This window comes from Carica papaya, chromosome 1 (genome assembly GCF_054855325.1).
Source record: "Carica papaya isolate Zhongbai chromosome 1, ASM5485532v1, whole genome shotgun sequence".
Lineage (NCBI taxonomy): Eukaryota > Viridiplantae > Streptophyta > Magnoliopsida > Brassicales > Caricaceae > Carica > Carica papaya.
The window spans coordinates 16,341,309-16,362,285 of NC_142309.1; the positions used below are offsets into that span (position 1 = coordinate 16,341,309).

The 20,977-nt window shown below is 36.9% G+C and overlaps 1 protein-coding gene across 1 annotated transcript in view; it reads left to right on the plus strand.

Annotated features, from left to right (window-relative positions):
- The first annotated feature begins 790 nt into the window (after positions 1 to 790).
- Positions 791 to 20,977, plus strand: part of SEC6 — a 43,417-nt gene continuing 23,230 nt past the window's right edge. Inside the window, exons 1-9 of the mRNA XM_088220530.1 lie at positions 791 to 1,187; positions 2,312 to 2,350; positions 2,491 to 2,579; positions 2,674 to 2,764; positions 2,974 to 3,063; positions 3,163 to 3,242; positions 3,527 to 3,619; positions 17,989 to 18,015; positions 18,675 to 18,782. Of these exons, the coding sequence (XP_088076656.1) occupies positions 1,059 to 1,187; positions 2,312 to 2,350; positions 2,491 to 2,579; positions 2,674 to 2,764; positions 2,974 to 3,063; positions 3,163 to 3,242; positions 3,527 to 3,619; positions 17,989 to 18,015; positions 18,675 to 18,782 (746 nt within the window). The 5' untranslated portion in view covers positions 791 to 1,058. The remainder of the gene's footprint in view (positions 1,188 to 2,311; positions 2,351 to 2,490; positions 2,580 to 2,673; positions 2,765 to 2,973; positions 3,064 to 3,162; positions 3,243 to 3,526; positions 3,620 to 17,988; positions 18,016 to 18,674; positions 18,783 to 20,977) is intronic.

Consider the following 20,977-nt stretch of genomic DNA (forward strand, 5'->3'; position numbering starts at 1 on the left):
ATCCACTAAATATGTAGAGAAACAACATATCACTATAATGCTTCTTTTTGGAATAAATATTTTTTTTATATTTACTTCTTCAATATTTTAAAATTTAGAAACAAAAAATAAATAATAGAGATATGAAATTTATAATTAAATTAAATTACTTGATGTGCATAATTAATTGACAAAAATCCTAAATATAATTACTTAAAAGATGTTGAGACGGTACAGATTGAATTTAGAACAGGTCAACAATCATATTTACCACTTTACTAAATAATATGTTCATTAAATTTTTTACTTTTGATATTTTGCAGTGCCATTTGTTCTTCTTTCCTCATATATACCACACGGTAACTATTTTTTGCTCTACAAATTTTTTTTCTTAGTTATACATTTACTTTCTATATTAATAGAATTTTAAAACCCACTTTAAACTTTCTATAAAACCAGCTTTATGAATAAATTTAAATTTTTTTGAAATATGGTGACCTTGCACGGAAGGAAGGAGGAGAAGAAATTAGGAAAAAAAAAAAGGAAAAAAGTGTAAAAATACATTCGTCCAACATGACATCTACGTTGATGTCAGGTTAAATTTTTTTGGCTCTCGTCCATTTAGATACTACGTCAATAATACTTGACAATTTCTCATCAAAAATTAAAATAATATTTAACAATATAGACATTTTTAATGTATTTTAAAAGAATTAGGTATTTAAATAAACAAAATAATAATATAAAGAATTAAATAAACAAACAAAAGTAATATGAGGACTTGTTATATATTTATCCCCACAAACAAAAACCGTACAACCATTTTCTGGGTATTTACCATATTGCTCTGTAGAGAATGCAGATCTCCTTGTAGACATATAGTACATTGTTCAATCTTAAATTTCTCTCTAGGGCATCGGTTTCTTTTTAGTTCCTTCCATTTGCTTCACGTTGGCTTTCCTAGCAGACGCCGATTTCACCGTATCTTGCTTTGAATTCCGCGTCATATGCTGAATCAACCAGTATAAATTCCTCCAAATTTGATATTATTTTGCAAGAAGGTATTGTTGTCAGCAAAGATGATGGTAGAGGATCTAGGCGTGGAAGCGAAGGAAGCAGCTGTCCGCGAGGTCGCGAAGCTACTGCCGCTTCCTGAACTTTTGCAGTCTATTTCATCGATCAAGGCTGATTACATTACTCGACAACAGGTGCCGACTAGTCAATTTTAAATTTCAGTTTCCTCTTGAATATCAGAATGTTTTTTAGTTCTGTGTTGAATATTGAAATTTCGGTCTTTATGTCGAATATTTGGATTATTTAATTGTTGCCCTTGGAAAATAATGCGCGGTAGTTAATACATATTTCAGTATTAATGTCAGTAAACGGATTCAATTCCCTGGCTCATTGTACTATCCATCTGAAATTTTAGGTGATTTTATCTATAAGACTTTGTAGGCCAAAATAGGCGGAACTCAATGTTGAATTTGTTAGCCATAAAAGTATATTGTTGGCTGGTTACTCTAAATTTTAATTATTGATAGTTAAGACATGAGAATTATATCTCCATCAAAGGGTATAAGAGGATGATTGCGTAGGTTCCACTGGAAAAATGTAGATTATTGTAAATGAATTCCGATTTTAGGCATGTATCAGTGAAATGGACAATTTTGTAGAATTCATGTAAAGGTATGTACTTGTTTCAATCATGAAAAGATGAAAATTCAATTTCAAGATAATAAAAATTCAACTATTAACAGTTCACTGGGTTCAGATCCCAATCAATTCACAGCGAATCCCTAGTTTAATTTTCATATTAGTCATATTATGCATAACTAGAAGATAATTAGTTGTGAATAGTTTACCATCAACCCACATTGAATTTCTTGATGGTGGGAATTAAATTCCTACATATGAAGGGAGAGTTAAATTTTCACAGTTAAGAATGCAAAATGGAGATAACACCACAAATTATGTTCTAATTAGACAAAATGAGGTTAAGATGGGAATTAGAAATAGGAATGCTTTAATAATTACATGAGTATTAAACCAAACACAACCTACGCCAATTGAAAGTTGAAATGATACATTTCAAATTTTATCCATTTTTGTGGAATTAAAACTTATTGTTTCAGTTTTAAATGGAACTGATTTAGAATATTTTTTATCCTGTTATGATTGAACTAAGTATATATTCAGAAAGGTTCTATAAAAGCTAATTTGTATAGCAGAGGAGAATATACTTTAAGATTTGAGTGGTATACCAGGAAGTTTGGTTTTTTTGGTGTAATTTGGCATTTAGTTATTGATCTTTTTGAGACTGCTCTTGGTTCAGGCAAATGATGCTCAACTTAGCACAATGGTTGCAGAGCAGGTAAAATTTATATCTCCACCTTTGAAAAATTGAAAGAATCTGAAAAAGTAGAAGAGCAACAGACAAAAAGATTAATCTTATTACTCTCTTGTAGATTTTCTTGTCAATATCTTATTTTCAAAGAATACTGCATACTTCAGGTTGAACAAGCTCAAGCTGGGCTAGAATCACTTTCCCTATCTCAAAAGACAATAAATCAGCTTCGTGAGAATTTCATTTCAATTGAGAAGTATGTTCTTTATGAGATATGGCTGATATATGGTGTGAACTATTTAACTATTTACATGTTTCCCTTGGCTAATATAACCTTCTTATGAAATCAGACTCTGTCAAGAATGCCAAACGTTGATTGAAAATCATGACCAGATAAAGCTTCTTAGCAATGCCAGAAATAACTTAAACACAACCCTGAAGGTAGGTGACTTCACTTGTTGGCCATCACCAATCTTGGCTTTCTAAAAAAATAATCAGATAGGAATTACTATACCTGCTAGCCCGCATGAAAATGCAAGTTCCCATCTGGAAAACACTCTTTTATGAGTTGTACATCTTCACCATTTTGCTGCATTTTGTCCTTGTTTTCTGTATTGTTGCTGTCTATATCACGTGTTGCCCTTTTATAGGATGTTGAAGGTATGATGTCCATTTCTGTTGAAGCTGCTGAGGCACGAGATTCTTTGAGTGATGATAAAGAAATTGTAAACACTTATGAGGTGAAAATGTTTCCCTACTATTATTTTTAAATGTGGCTTTTGCGAATTTCATATAACTCATGCTTAACTACTTCTTTTTCCATTTCTACTTTTTCATAGAGGTTAACAGCACTTGATGGGAAGCGGAGGTTTGCTTTAGCAGCAGCTGCATCTCACAAAGAAGAGGTTGGCAGACTAAGGTCAGTACTTTTTCTCAAATTAATGTGGACATTTCTTTCATTGGCTTTTTCTTTTTTCTTTAGGATGGTTGGAGGGTTATTTCCCAGTATGATAACAGATGCTAGAAGAGAGGAAAGAAAATTAGCTTGGTATCTGCATCTTTTTCAGTTAGCTAGAACACTATTTCAGATGTTTTTTTTTGTTTGCTGAGTGTACTTAAGATTTTTCTTCAATCCAATAGTCTCCACTGGATGATACATAAAAGCATTTTTATTTGTAATGACTTTTTCCCACTGGAAACCAGAGAATATTTTGAAGATGTTGATAGAACTTGGGAGACCTTTGAAAAGACATTATGGGCCCACATTTCCAATTTTTATAAACTTTCAAAAGAGAGGTATGAGTTAACATTTGTCTTTTTATTTTCTTGTGTGAGAACATTTCTCTTATTTCATTTGTGATTACTTATATATATATATATTTCCTCTTCTTTCACTAGCAAATTGTTTATGGTTCCTATCTGTTGCTTGTTCAGATGAGTGGCCTTAGTTTGGATTTTAATATTAGTTATAAAAGGAAGTAACTGGTTTTCATCTGTGGAGGATAGTGGTAGCTATTGCATATTGGTAAAGAAGAGTTAGGTGGATCCTACTGACGTGCATATAACTCCTGGTTTTGGATTATAGAAGATTATCAGCATGAGCTGGGTTGATTTTATTATTTTTATTTATTCAAGATGGAATGTCTTCAGGAAATGCTTCTCTGTCAAAATGCATGTTGTAAAGATATTTGGTCTAGAAAGGACTTTCATGATCTTTTCTTATTTTCTAGTAGATAAACATGATGCAGTTAGTAAATTCATGTCTACCGCAGATAGTGTGAGTTACTGGAATTACAGTTTATCCAACAATGGGCCTTCATGTGAAAGTCTCTCTAGCCCATATTGTGCAAGAGTGAGTCATTGATTGGACGGGCTTAGTTCTGTTTTGCTGAAGACTCTTGGGACTTTTTTTTTGAAATAAAAATTAGTAAAGTATTATTAACATTGTACCAATGGGGTACTCCCGTGTATAAGATAATTACATGTCAATCAAATGTGTCAATACAATTCCAAAATCATCAAGCTCCTTAACATCATGACCCAAAATCATATAGCCAAAAGTATAAAGCCAAGTATCCCCAATACTAACAAAATCTTTCTCAATACCCTTAAAAGCCCTTAAATTTCCATTCTTCCAAACCACCCAAAAGATAGATAGTGGAGTTAACTGTAACAATTTTTTCTTTTTACACACACCAGCCCAAGCCCACTATTTCTCCCTCACATTCCCAGTCATGACCCAGTTGAAACCCATTAAACCATAAATCATGGGCCAAATGCTATAAACAGTAGGACACCACAACAGAATATGATTACAAGACTCTTCACCGTTTTTACACAAAAAAAAATCTATTAACCATAATGTCACCCCTTCTCCTCAGCATATCAATTGTTAAAATGCATTTCCTACCAGCTTCCCATGAAAAAAAGCCACTATAGGTGGAGCATTCGATCTCCAAATTTGCTTATACAGAATTCTGGCGTCTTCCCCTGCCTCTCTGCTAGTTAAAAAAATTGTAAAATGATTTCACTGAGAAAATTCCGTCCTTGTTCAAGTTCCATAGTCTATCATCCTTCTGAGTTCCCATACTGATCCCAGATAGTAAGCTCAATAGGTTACAATATTCCTCCACCTCCCAGTCTTGTAAATTACTGCACACCTGCACGCTCCAGTCCCCACCCTCGCTAGAACCCACATAAATTAATTTTGTCCACATGGATGTCTTTATCATGTGCTATTGCAAAAATAGACAAAACAATCCATCAGTTTAGTATCACCCATCCAAACATCCTTCCAAAATCTGATCTAAGCGCCATTACCCAGTTTCCATCTAAGGCATTCTGCAAAAGTATTGTAGCCCCCACAGATCTTCTTCCACAAGCTCAATCTGTGAGGTCTAAAAGAGCCTTTCATAGCTTCCCCCACCTAGCCTCCACTACTCTCCTCCACAGCCTGCCCTCCTCTTTAGTAAACCTCCACAACCATTTCCCCTGCAGAGCAGAATTCATATCCCCGATCAATCTTAAGCCAAGGCCCCCTTCCCAACTAGGTTTTTTCACTTCCCCCCACTTCACCAAATAATATCTCCTCTTTTCCTCATCTCCCCACAAAAACCGATATTGAATTTTTTAGATTTTTGTAGTGATGTTGGCTGGTATGGTCAGCACCAAGAGATAATATGTCGGCAAATTCACCAAGTGCTTTTGGTAAGCGTGAGTCTTGCCCCTTTTGGATAGGAAATTTCTTTTCCACCCCGCTAATTTCCTCTCAAACAGCTCCAAAACAGGATTCCAAGTGTTCACATCCTTGTATTTAGCACCAAGGGGAAGTCCCAAATACCTGATAGGCAAAACTATTACTCACCCCAAGACCCCAACCAGTGTTTTTTCATCACTTCTATCCCAAATTCTAATCAGTTCATATTTTCTCATATTTATTCTCAATCCAGAGACCAATTGAAAACATAACAAAATGCATCTCAAATGCAACATGGAAGATAGATCAGGTTTGCAAAGGATGAGGGCATCATCAGCAAAAAATAAATGAGAGACCGACACCTCTACCTCCCCCCTGCCCACAGAAATGCCTTTAAACAGATTGAGATCACTAGCTCTGTCCAGAGGCCTACTGAAGGCTTCCATCACAACGATAAAAAGAAGTGGGGATAATGGATTACCTTGACGCAGCCCCTTAGATGCCTTAAAGAAAGAAGGTCCTCCATTCACCATTACAGCACATGACGCAGTAGATATGCAAGACATAACCCAATTCCTCTATTTACTACCAAAACTGAGCCTCTCAAGCATGTAATTAACAAACTCCCAGCTGATATAATCATAGGCCTTCTCCATGTCAAGTTTGCACTAGACTCCTCACTTTTGTCCCACCAAGTCATCCACAATCTCATTTGCCACTAACACCGCATCAAGAGTTTGTCTTCCTTCCACAAACGCATTTTGGTTTTCCCCAACTACCTCACCCAACACCCTACTCATTCTCCTAGTCAACACCTTGGATATAAGTTTATAAATACATCCAACAAGACTGATCGGCTGAAAATCCCTAATACCATTTGCACCATCGATAAGGATAAGGACAAGAAAGGTGACATTAATAGCTTTAATAAGTGACCCCGAGCTATAGAATTCCTCAAAAACAGCCATCAGATCAGCCTTCAAAACCTCTCAAAACGCTTGTACAAATTTCGTATTGAACCTGTCGGGACCCAAAGCCTTACCACCATTATAGTCCATAACACAACCAACCACCTCTTCCTCAGTAAATCTTTTCTCAATCCCCTCACGACTATTGGCCCTAATCTGCTTAAAGTCCAGATTGTGCAGCATAGGTCTGCATCTCTCATTCTCTTCGTACAGTTGCTGAAAGTAATCCTTGCCTTTGTCCCTTATTTCTGAGTTGCCTCTGATCACCACACTATTAATGTTTATCTCCTCTAAGTAATTGCATTTCCTTCTATAATTAGCAAAGCAGTGGAAATACTTAGTGTTATGGTCACCTTTTTTAAGCCACTTCTCCTTAGCCTTTTGCCTACATGATATTGTTTCTAAATTCATGTTGTAGGCCACCCCTTTTCTTACTACATCTCGTCTATCTCTATCCCCTACGCACAAAGGCCCCTCCATCTCCCTCATGTCCAGTTTAGCAAGCTCACTAATATAAGGCCGAGTGCTCTCCTCTAATTTATCCCCAAACTCCTTGGTCCACTTTTTTATCTTATTCTGTAGCGCCTTAAGTTCGGAGGCAAGCTTAAAGCTTGCAATTCTCCTTATCTGCATACTATTCCAAAACGTTTCTACCATACTCCTTGAATCTATCCATCTTGAGCCATTTATTGTCAAATCTGAATGGTATCGGGCCCCATATGATGCCATCCGGTATAAGGTAGATGGGGAAATGATAAGAAATTGTGCACTGGAGTACCTTCTGACTCAGACCAGGAAGTTGCCTTAAAAGCTCATTTGAGATTAAAAAACGGTCGATCCTCGTTCAAGATGGATTCTCTGTGGAATTTGACCATGTCCACTTTCCTCCCAATAAAGGAAGATCCACCAGGTTCAGCCTGTCCACCACTTCCCTAAGCTCTTTGTGACATTCTCAATACTAGTTAGAGTGTAAGGGTGCCAGATACCAATACAGAATACGAGTGCATTAAATAGAATATATGCAGCGGAAAATTTTCAATACAAAATCCCTTACAAAATATGTGAGTTCCCAAGTACATATATAAGGAGGACCAGAAGTGACGACAAAATATAAAATAACAAAATATAAAAGATAACCACTTCTATCATTATATAAATGGACTCATTAGTGTGCGAAACAAGACATGCACTCGTCAACGATAATGGATCCATGGGATCTAGGCAAGCTTCAAGGGGTAACTCGGCGGACAACTCATAACAAACATCCTCTTCGACGTCATCTGTGCGGGCCCAGCGTATAAAAGGTGAGTTTTATGGAACTCAGTAAGGCATATAGCATTAATTTGACATAACTAAGAAATTTTATAAAATAAAAAGCGTTTAAGAAAAATACATTTTTCTACTTACCATTTTCAACGATCCATACGAGTAGAATTAATGTAAAAAAACATTTAATATCAAGATCATCAAACAACATAATAATACAAATAACTCATCAAGTGAGAAAAAATCAAACAAATAAGAATAATAACTGTTATTAAGTCTTTTACTATACTTCGTGTGAAGCCCATTACGACTTTTTATTTACTGACTAATATAGACTCCCAACTATCACTATGGTGATACTAACGACAATTTACAGTTTGTTCAATCACAACAGATTTGCGGCTCGTTGCACCATAACTGATTTGTGGTTCGTTACACCATACGTGATTTGCGACTCGTCACACCATAGCACGATTTATAATCACGGTCGTGCCAACCACTGTGGTCCTAAAGATTAGGACCGTGACCGTACTTCGCCACAGTAGTCCTAAGATATCCTACGCACTTTTGCGTCGTCATCCACAGGAAGTGGTTATATTACGTCTTTTCAGATAGGGTGGGGGCAACAAAAGTAGATAAAACAGTGTAACGGATTAATTCATATTTCATGTATCCATTCTTGTTTTTCATGCCATGTTAACAATTTCATGTAATCTGTTCTTGTATCAATTGCATTTCAACTTCGTTCATGAAATAACAAACTAGTGTTTATATGATGCATGTATAATTAAAATAATTATCATAATTAATAACTCATCACACCTTCAAAATCATGCTACAATAATGCAATAAAATCAACATTCATTTATTTAAAAATCACGCTACAATCATGCAATAAAATCAATATTAATTTCTTTATTTTTTTTAAAATGCATCTTAGAATGTGTAAGGAAATATTGAATCCCTTACTGATATTGACGACTCTTTGTAAGCTAGTATCTATTCTCTTCAATTTTCCTCCTTTCTCTCTCTAGAATTTTGGTCTTTGAGAGTGAAAATGAGTAAGAAAGAGTAGTGGAGGAGGTCTCTATTTATAAAGGAAGGGAACTGTCAGATTTGCGACAAGTGTTGCGAATCCGTGAGAGAGAAAATGATGATGTCATCATGACACAATTGGTTAAGGGGAGGCTCGACTCCCAAGGCGGTGATGGTGACGGCAGTGTAGGGCGGCAGTGACGACGCCGTGGGGATCGAGGCGCCGCACGTGGTCTAAGTTTGCTGTGGGCACTGACATGCGCGGTCGCGTCACACAGGCGCTCCCGGAGCTTCGCACCTGATGCAACAGGCCAGCACGCGGGATCTGCGCATGCAGAGCGTGCGTTGGGCCATGCGCGCTCAATATGCACGTTTGCATGGGGGACTCGTGCACAACCATGGCGCGGCGTGGGTGCCAGGTTGATGGGTCGTGCGCCTGTGCACACGCCCAACTGGCTAGACGCACGAGCGTGCGGGTAGGCCCGCCGAGTTGGGCTTTTCCCACAACAAATTTTTTTTTTCTAAATTTTCTTTCATTCTCTCTTTTAATTTGAAATCCTCAACAATTTTAAAATAAAACAAAATAAAATAAAATAATAATAATAAAATAAAATTTTATAAATTAAGGAATAACAGCAGAAATCCAAAATAAAATATAGAACGAAATAATATTACGCCGCATAAATTTAATGACCAAAAGCCCGAATAAAATGAAGTTTTAATACCACATGAAGTACAAAAGTGCGGGGTGTTACATTGCTCCACCTCGGCATTAAAATTACCCCCTCCTGACTGTTCCTCTCTTCTCAGGATCATATTATAATCGCCCCTTATTATCCATTTATCTCCTCATTGATTCGTACACACCTCCAAATCATCCTACAATAAATTCCTCTCCACCCCATTACTACGACAGTAGGCATCGGTAAACGCCCATTTTTCACCCTTGCCACTAACCTCAAAGAGACAAGACAGCGACACACTGCCTTTTAAGATATTGTTGCATTTAAATTTATTCCTCTTCCATGCAATTAATAAACGCCCGGCCGCCCCAACTGCCGGTAGGCAACACCATTGTATGTTGTCTTCATGCCATAAACTGTGAACAATCACTTGCCCCATCTCCTCCATTTTTGTTTCTTGAAAATAGATAATATGAGGCTTTCATCTCTTTAAACAACCCCTAATCACCCCTCTTTTCTATCTATCGTTAAGACCCTTCGCATTCCATGATATTATTTTCTCAATCATTAGTTCAATTTTAGGATCACTTCACCCTCCTCATTTCTTTTCTCCTTCTTACCCTTATAATTTACCAAACATTGCAATCTCTTTAGTTCTCTGTTACCCCTTTCCCCTTGCTTCTTACTAGAATTCCCAGTGACAGGCATATCATACCCATTCCTTTCGTATCTATTTTCAATTTCTTGAATTAGGCTTAATACTTTATCTTCAAGACTTGTAAAAGAAACCCCAAACATTTTGCTTATCTTCAAAAAAATTCTGTGAGGAAATATGAGAAGAAAAGAAAGATCTCTATTTCTGAATTGATAATACATGGTATTATATAGTAGGTTACAAGAGGAAAAATTAGGAAACGAACGCATTCTTAAATAGGACACTAACTCATCAGGAAACCTACTTATTCCTAAATAAGACACTAACTCATAAGGAAACCTAACCTCATAATCCCTCAATTTATAGGATTTTTAATTAATTCTCCTAATCTCTTGCGAGCATATCTATATCTTGACACTCTCCCTCAAGTTAAGGAATAGATATCTTCCATTCCCAGTTTGAATACAAGATCATGGAAATTCGAACTGTTCAGCCCCTTTGTTAGAACATCAGCTATTTGACGTTTTGATGGAACATAAGACATACATGCTAACCCTTCCTCCAGTTTTTCTTTGATGAAATGTCTATCAATTTTGATATGCTTTGTCTTATCGTGTTGCATAGGATTATGAGAAATATTGATAACTGACTTGTTGTCACAATAGAGCTTCATAGGTCCATCCCATTTGACTCTCAAATCATCTAGAGTAATCTTCAACCAAAGTAGCTCACATAATCCCTGAGCAATGGCCCTGAACTCTGATTCTGCGGATGATCTTGCCACCACATTCTGTTTCTAGCTCTTCCACATTACCAAATTGCCTCTAAGAAAAGTACAATACCTTGTAGTTGATCTTTTGTCCACTAGAGAACTTGCATAGTCAGGATCGGTGTAAGCTTCTAGAGCAAGAGTCTCGTTCTTCTTGAACAAAATTCCTTTCCCTAGATTGCCTTTCAAGTAATGCAGTACTCTGTAAGTAGCTTGAAGATGAGGTTCTCTTGGATCGTGCATGAATTGACTAATCACGCTCACTGAGTATGCTATGTTAGACTGAGTGTTGGCACGATATATGAGTTTTCCAACCAACCTTTGGTACATTCTTTTATCAAAAGTTGGTTCTTCTTTAGTTTCTCCCAACTTATGGTTTGGATCCATTGGTATAGAGACCGATTTACACCCAATCTTCCTTGTTTTTGTTAATAGATCAATCACGTACTTTTGCTGAAATATGAAGATCCCTTGTGTGGAATATGCCACCTCAATACCGAAGAAATACTTTAGTTTTCCTAGTTCCTTTATTTCGAATGCTTTTGCTAGTCTCTGCGTCAATTCCTGCATCTCTCTCTCATCATTTCCAGTCACAATGATGTCGTCCACATAAACTAGAAGTGCAGTTTCTCCCATTGCAGTCGAATGTTTAATGAAGAGAGTGTGGTCACCTTGGCTTTGTTTATATCTCGACTCCTTCATGACTTATGCAAATCTCCCAAACCATGCTTTAGGAGATTGTTTTAACCCATAAATAGCATTTTTCAGCTTGCATACCTTGTTACCTGTGTCCCCCTCAAATCTCGGTGGGATATTCATGTATATCTCTTCGTATAAATCACCATGGAGAAATGTATTTTTAACATCATATTGTGGAGTTGCCACCTGAAGTGGGCAACCAATGACAATAGAATGCTCACTGTATTCATTTTTATAACTGGAGCAAAAGTCTAATGATAATCTATCCCATAAGTTTGAGTATATTTTTTGGCTACCAATCTTGTTTTATATCTCTTAGGAGATCCATCAGCCTTGTATTTCAGTGTGAAAATCTATTTACAATCAACAATGTTTTTCTCTTTTGGTTTATCAACAATCTCTCATGTTTTATTCTTTTATAATGCACTCATGTCTTCTCTCATAGCATCCCTCCATCATCTTTTTGACAATGCCTCAGAAACAGTGTTAGAGATATTAATGACTTAAACTTACAATGAACTTTTTGTAGGATGGTGATAGGTGTTTAAGAGAGACATTGTGAGATAATGGGTAAAGCGGTTGTTTGGTGCATTCTCTGGTATCTTTTCTCACAGTAATGGGAAGGTCTAGGTCATCTTTTGGATTATTAGGTATTTTAACAGATTGTGTATATAAAGGTGCGTCAGATCTTACCATGATCTCATTTCTAGAGTCTGGGTTGGATTCTTGGACTTGTATCAGTTTTGGAACGACCTTTCTCTTTGAATGCACCTAAATGAACCTTGGTAACTTTTGACTTGCACTGGTATGGACAAGAGGTGACATAGGTTCAGCAGCAGAATTGGGTGATTCAGATGTGATTAGGTAAGAGGTCTCGGATTTAATAGCATGGACTGGAACCTGAGGAAGGTCAAGGGTTTTAATTGGTTCAAAGGACTCACAAGTACTATCTTCCATCATTGAAGTATCCCTTTGAAGAGAGAACTTGGAGAAAAAAAGTTTATTTTCTGTGAAGGTGATACTGCAGAGATGTAAAATTTTTTGGATGGAGGATTGTAACACTTGTATCCCTTTTGAGTAGATGAGTAATCAAGGAAAACACATTTTATGGCTCGGGGATCTAGTTTGCTTCTTTGTTGGTTGTGAACATGAACAAAGGCAATGCACCCAAATACTCTAGGTGTTAGGCCATTTGAAGTTCTGAAGTGAAGGTAAAAACTATTAAGGATCTCCATGAGACTTTTGTTGTCTAACACTCGTGAGGGAAGTCTATTTATCAGGTGTGTGGTAGTAAGAACAGTCTATCCCCAATAGGACTTAGGAACATTCCCTTGAAAGAGTAAGACTCGAGTGGTGTTAAGTAAGTGGCCATTTTTTCTTTTAGCTGCTTTGCTGAGGTGTGTTAACACATGATGATTCATGGATAATGCCCTGTGATTGAAAATAGGGTGATAAAATCTGGTTAAAGTAGTCTCTAGCATTGTCTGTCCTAAAGCTTTTTATTTTAACCCCAAATTGGTTTTGAACCATTGAGTGGAAGTTGGGTATAACAATGCTAACATTAGATTTTTGTTTAAGAAGAAAGAGTTAAGTAACCCGAGTGCAATCATCTCTTAAGTATACAAACCAATGAGCCCCAGAAACATTTGGTATTGTAGCTGTCACTATGAATTAAATGAAAAGGATGATAGGTTCTTTTATCATTGAGAGAAAAAGATACACGGGCATGTTTTACTAATTCACAAATTTTACAAAGAAATTTAGACATCTAATCCATGCAACAAATGAGGAAATATGACTTTTCAAATCCTAAAAGATGGATGACCCAGGCGTAGGTGATACAACCAAATGACATCTTTATTTGTGGAATTGAAGAAAACCAAGGACAAATTGCTTCTACCGTTTTTTGATGATTCAAGGTGGTAAAGACTGCTTTTTTACTTAGCAAGTCCAATCCTCCTCCCCGAATGTTGATCCTCAAAAACACAATAAGAAGGGAAAAAAGTGACATAACATTTATGATCATGGGTTAGTTTTTGAATGGAAACCAGGTTGGTTGATAGTTTCGGAGTGTGGAGGACATTTTTAAGGGTAAGGGTAGATGTGATATGTATATCTCCGAATCCTGCAACAGTAGCTAAAGAGCCATTGGCCACTAAAATTTTCCTATTACTTGGGCATGTAGTATAGGTTTGAAAGAGTTAAAGTATGGGGGTCATGATTTGTGGCATCAGAATCTATTATCTAAGAATTAGTATATAATGTTTCCGGGGCATTCATGCAAAAAGAGAATGAAGGTTTACCTGTAAGAGGCAGAAAACAAGTTTCTGAAGGCTTCCCAAGAGACCCCAGCAGGTTTCACAGCTTCTCAATTTCTTCATTGTTGAATCTCCCTATTGCTAAATTTTCCTCAGTTTTGGGTTGCTCTACCATACGTGCCTAAGGCCTTTGTTGCCCCTCATGATTCCCCCATTCTCAACTTGGTGGCTTACCATTCAGTTTTCAACACTTTTCCTTTGTGTGCCTCGGCTTCTTGCAATAGGTGCACCAGAGACTGTCCTTGTTATCCTTCCACTAGTTTTCTCTATTAGGGTGTTAAGTTAGATTACCTTTTCCTTTCTCTTGATGATTTGGTTTTGGTATTAGGGCTGACTCGTTCATGGTTTGTTGTGTTTGAAGCATAACACTCCTTCGGCTTTCTTCTGCTCGAATCAATGATATTGTCTCTTATAGAGGAGGAGTGTCCTCCTTGCCAAGGATTTGAATCCTAACCTAATCGAATTTAAAATTCAATCTAGCCAAAAAATCATAGAATTGGTCTTTTTAAATGAAGCTCTTCAAGATAACAGCATTCTCAGGGTGTTTAATTTTAAAAACTCGGTAATGATCAAGTTCTTGCCTAGCAGGTTTACATATTCTGTGACAGATTTGTTTTTTTGCTTAGTGGCCGTAGTTCTTAATTTGATCTCGTACACTTGGGCAGCATCATGGGCATTCGAATATGTGCGACGAATAAAATCCCAAATTTTCTTTGCTGTAGCAAAAAATATACACGTATCATTGATTATGGGATCCATAGAATCCCATAACCAAGACATTATCATGAAATCCTTCTCATCCCATGCTTCAAACGATGTCTTGGCTATGGGATCCATAGAATCCCATAGCCAAGACATTATCATGAAATCCTTCTCATCCCATGCTTCAAACAATGGGTCATCCTTTACTGGTCCCATTCTAAGAAGGTGATTAAGTCTCCCTTTACTCTTGATGTATGTGCGGACAAATTGAGACCATTTCAGGTAGTTCTTCCCATTGAGTCTATAAGAGGCCTGAATATTCTGCAATTCTCCAATTTTCTGAACAAAGTTGGACCCTTCGGGTGGATTTGAATTGCTGGAGGCAGTGGTGTCGGTGGTTTGGGAGGTTGACATGATGAAGGAAGGAAATCAGCAGCAATTAAGACTGCTCAAGCTAGAATTAAAGAAGAAGGAGAAATAAAAAATAAGATCAGTAATGAAGGCTGAAAGGAAGATCGTTCAGCAATTAAGGCTGAAGAGAATAGAGGCAGAATTCCCAGAAAAGAGCTTAGAGCTCTGATACTATGCGAGGAAACTAACTCATTTCTAAATAGGACACTAACTCATTAAGAAACTTACTCATTCCTAAAGAAGACATTAACTCATTAGGAAACCTAACCTCCTAATCTCTCAATTTACAGGATTTCCAATTAATTCTCATAATCTCTTGCCAACATATCTATATCTTGACAAATTCTTCAAAACCCGTTATGAGTATTGCTGTTCCAATCTCTCCGTCTCCATCAAATATACAGGAAACTGCAACTTCGAGGTTTCCTTACATCGAACTGGGGTCACATCCAGAGCCTCACCCGTTGTGTCATCTTTAAGCACCACATCAACTAAGGTCAGGTCATCTTTAGAAAAGGCGCCTTCACATGTCTTGTCCTCTGACTTCTCAGTTTCAGAGAGATAAAATTCTTCCTTCTCGCTTTCGTCTGCCTCAATCACTGATAGCCAAAGAGCACTGTTCCTGTTCTCCCAATCATTTTCGTTAACATTTTCTCCCGATGTCCCTTCTTTTTTTCTTCTTGCTGTGTTGACAGACCCTCACCCTCCTTTAGTTTTGATTTGGGTGGGACGGACTGAACGCTAATTGGTCTCCAGATCATCTTATGTTTTTTGCGGGCCACTAACCTGCTAGGCCTGCGTTGATCCATCCACTTTCCTTTCTCTGCCCATGAAATTCTCCTATTTTTTACCTGCACCAAATCTTTTTTTTCCTCCAGCCCATAAGATTTCGAGCCTCCATTTTCCCGCTCAACACTCTTTACATGACTTCACACATCCTTAATTTGAATTTTGGAAATCACACAACCTAGTTCCACCAATCCGACTTTGCTTATCTGCCCTACCCAATTCGGGACCGGCATTTGTAGAGCTTCTGCGAATGAGGACAGTTGCACTGGCTCCAACCTCATCCCTAACTCTAAACTACAACCTGGACACCTAACTATTGAACTCGCCGAAGAAAGCTGGGTAACCGACTGTGCCATGTCACGCTCCTTTTTCGTCACCCACTCCGAAGGCACCAGTTTAACTCCAAACACGTCATGAATAGCTTCCATTATTTGCCACTGCCCATCTGCCCTTAACCCCTCCAGCAGGAATAACCTGTTCATCCTTTCTCTTGGACCCTCCTTTCCTTCAGAGAATACCAGGAACTGTCCTTGACTGTTGCTACTTAAAGCCATCCAGAGTGTTCTCCATCTGCTACTCCGACTCCAACCCCACGGCCCTTCCCCCTTGTTTGACCTGAACACTCTGAAGCATTGAATCAACCACTTCACCTCCTCCTGGAAAAAGATGGACTTCCGAAACCCCTTTCCATTTTCAAACACCCTAACTCCCATGCCTTCCCCCAACACATCAAAGGTCTTTTGCTCTATCACCAAGAATCTCCTTTGTCCTACGACCATGACCCGGCAGTATCAGCGCTGCCTTGAAAGGCAGCAGCGGGAAGACGCTTGCTCTCTCTCCCTTTCTCTCACTCAATATTGAATACTTTTCCGTCTTGCAGGTCAGGATGTACAAACTTACTCTTGGGACTTAAGATTTTTTGAGATTATGTCATTTTGAAAGAGTATGTTTGGTAGTGCCAGGCATAACATTGCTGTGGAAAGATATAAAGGAGAATTGATTTTTTTGGCTAGCCTGGTACTGCTATTTGTGTGAATGTGGGAAAATGTTGACACTTGCTTAATTTGCCTGCATCCTAAGATGTATTTATTTTTATTTTGTTCTATTTTTTGGGAGAGGGTGTGAGTTTCTTTTTTTTCTTTTTTTCTTTTTCATTTGGATACGAAAAGAAGAAATATCATTGAGAATGAAAGATATAAAACAAGAAGATTAGGCATCTTCTAACAGAAGAAAAAGAAAACAAAAGAAAAAAAAAAGAATGACTAACTAAACATTTGAAGAAATAGCCAGCCAATCTCTAAACTAAAATGGGAATTTCCTCCAAATAACTGTTGGCCTTAGCCGAAGCAGAGGCCATGAGATGAAGTTCGTCCCAAATAATCATCAAAGGTGACTTAGGGTCCTGAGATATTCTTGCTTCTCGCTCCAACCAAATTACCCACATCCTGACAGAGATAGCCCCAATCTGAAGAGATTTGAATTCCCTCTTCCTTACTGGAATCATTAGAAGAGAGAGAGGACTTAATACATTGAGGGATAACTCGAGAATCCAACGTTTTAAAAAACTTGAGTCCATATATTCCACACCACATCACAGTGCAAAAAGAGGTGGTTATGAAGCTGGACAGCTCTGTAACACATAACAGTGCAAAAAGTGGTGGTTATGAAGCTGGGCAGCTCTGTAACACATCACAATGTAAAAAGAGGTGTTTTACATTAACTCTTACTCCTCCCTCAATTCTCATGTCCTTTGATGATTAAAACTAGGTGTAGTATAGGAAGATATTTGTCAGTTGGGAATTTGTATTAAGCAAAAGAAGCTTATAATTGGTATATGTACTGTTAGTGATGCACCATAGGGTATTGTTGGTTTATTGACTGTGTTTTACCATTTACATTTTTTTTTGACACGCTATTTTTGGTTTAAAATGTCTACTGAATGATTCTACAATGCTTAATGGAAGCTTTTGCTTGGAGATGCAGTTCAAGTAAAGTGAAGATGCAAGAGTCAAATGGCATTGGGTAGAATTGATTAAATTGGTGCACTGGCTAATTATTCCTTGGAATAAAAATAGAAAAACATGTTTTGCTGCATTAATTGTCATATCCTAATAATGCTTGTCTATTTTGTGGTTCGACTGTTCTAATGGTTTCATAATGCTTTCTGTTTGCAGTCCACAAACACTGGTTCGTGCTTTGAGGTATGTTTCTGGAAGTGTTTGGGGTCTCTGTTACAATTTTTTGGTCTTCCCCATGTTCTCTTCAATTATAGATTATATATGTACCAAACATTCCGGATACCAAAGAAGGAACTTCAAGAATGATCTAAATAAAATTATTGTGCACAAGCGAAGGGAAAACTCATTTAGTTATTTGAAAAATATGATTTAGAGACAAATGCCATGGTTGATAGAGATCATGAGTTTGATATTTTTATATTTTGAGGGATAGCGGAAAAGAGTGTACAGACAAGCCGTATTTGGTTGGCTTAGACATAAATTTAAAAAATTGGATTTGATTTCTAACCTTTTCTGTCACTATATTTAACGTTAAAATTGGCATCCTTTTGATTGGTTTATATCAGTTTAAGGGGAAGGTGATTTGAAGCTCTTTTATGCACAAATCCACTTCATACAACAAAATTTTTAGCAAGTTTCTTTGTAAGGCATAGATTGTAATGAAGTTATCTCAACTTTGGAAATCTTATTATTTTCTTCTCTAACTTTATGATAAATTTAATTTATCCTGGGATATTTGATGCTTGTGCTGCATTCTCGACAATGGTGAGAAATATTTTTTGTTTTCGCTGCAGTACTAATATCACAAATACCTGATTTTACTTTGATTTTTATTACATTAGAGTTGTTGAGATGCAAGAAATTCTTGATCAACAACTTGCTGAAGAGGCAGCTGAGGCTGAAGGAGGAGGTGCAATGGCAGCAATTGCGAATCCTCGTAGACCTGGCAAGTAAGTATGTTTTGTTGGCATGTCTTATATTCATTGATCTTAACAGTCGGATCTAAACCTATTTTTTGCTTTTTCTTTTTTATGTTGCTCAGATGAATCTAAGATATGTATATGACCAACTATTGGAACTTCAATTTAAAGTAAAAGGGATCAATTTGAATTTTCTTAAAAATCAATAGAAAATTTTGAAGGTTTTAATTATGAAAGACGAATTGCACATAAAACTTTGTTTTGCATGGTTATGAGCGACTAGAACAATTGCAAAAATTAGAACTTGTGATTAGATGAGGGTTGATGCATAAAAGAACTGCAGAAGAAGTACTACTATTCTTATTTGAGGTATTGATATTTATTTTGGATTTATATCCTAAATAAATTAATAGTTCAGTATTATTTTAATTATATTACTCATTTAGTTATACTTTGCTTTTCTATTTAATTTAAGATTGTATTGATTAGTTTAGTATTAGGTACTTTTTAGAATTTTTTTTTAGAATTAGTATTGAGAGCATGCATAAATATATAAATCCTTTAATTGTAAGATAGACATTTAATTTTAATAAATCCTATGTTATTCTTCAATAATAAGTTTCTTCTAGGTGTAGGGTAATTGAGGCGAAGTTTGATACTGTAGATAGAGGATGGTATTCCAGAACTTTGTCAAGACTGTGATAGGAAAGGGTTGTGGATATAGGGAGAAATATATTTCAAGGATGCATCAAGTGTAGGATTGGCGATGGGAGAAGAATCAGTTTCTGATCAAATCTTTGGTTTATGGTTGAAGCTTTTAGAGATCAATTTCCTCATATTTTTGATATCATATGAAACAAAGATATCATAGTTATTGAGTCATTCAGAATCTTCTGGGAGCTCTGGAATGGCAAGTGGAGATGAGGAGAAAGCTCGTTGATTGGGAGGTTAATGTGTACGAGTCACTTCTCAGTTCTATATCTACAACCTATCTAAATGAAAGAAATGATCAACCAGTTTGAAACCTAAGGGCTGAGGGTATATGCATGGTAAAATCTTTCTATAATAACTTGGTTAAGAATTATTCCACTGAGGTAAGCTTTCTGTACAAGTAAATCTAGAAGGTGAGTGCTCTTCCCAGAATGATTTTTTTCGTTTGGGAAGCAGGGGGGATGTATACTTATTATTGACTAGCTAATGAGGAGAAGTTGGACAGATTTTGGTGAATGAACGCTTCCTATGTAAGGTTGCGGAGGGGTTTTTCAATCATATCTTGTTGTAATGTCCATTGGCGTATAAGTTATGGACCATGGTGTATGGGTTATTAGGAATTAGTTGGGTTAAGGCAGGTCAGGGATGATTTGGGCATGGAAGGGTATTAGTGTGGGAAAAAGCAAGTGTCTCATCTCTTTTGGTATTTTTTGGGTTGTATTGAAAGAGAGAAATATGAGACCTTTTGAGAGGGTGGAAATTTACTTCGATAGAGTTAGATGTAGATGGTTCCAAATTGTGAACTTTTAATAATAGGTCATTCTTTGCAATACATGGAAGATTTTGGGAATCTTACAGATATCTTGATTGATTGTAAAAAATTTTATACATTGGTTGACACCCCCTTAATGCTTGTAATTGATGATACAGACTACTTAATTTCAAGAAAAAATTTCTCCTAGGTGTATTCTAATAATTCTTATTTTTTTGGACAGCTTCAACCCTAGTGGAGTTTTTAGTTATTCTTGTAGGTTGGACGTTATGGAAGCTCCTTCTCAAGCTTGAATGAGATCAAGTAAATCTATCCCTGTTTTTGTGTTGCATCTTTTGGTGTCATAGCATAGTGTATCTTGATCCTCTAGTATCACTCTTGAGTGATTTAGATACTCAGTATCCAAATGCGTGCTCTCTGATTTGGAAGGAAACAACACAAACCACAAAAAAGAAAGAGAAGAACAATGAAAGGCTCAACACCTTTCCTCAACATTCAAATGCTCTAGTCATAACTATTGCTGAAAATCACCACCTTTCATCTAGGTTACTGTCTGGGTGCTATTGTCAAAGACCAGGAAGAGATTTTAACCACTGCTTGCTAGAGATAAAGAGAAGAAAGATTTGCTTTAATGCTGTCTATTTGCCCTCTTCAGAGAGTTAGGTTGATGAGCTAGCACATGTAAGTCGTTGGCTACCATAGGAGCCGCCACTCTAGTTTCATTTTTGATTCACATATCAAA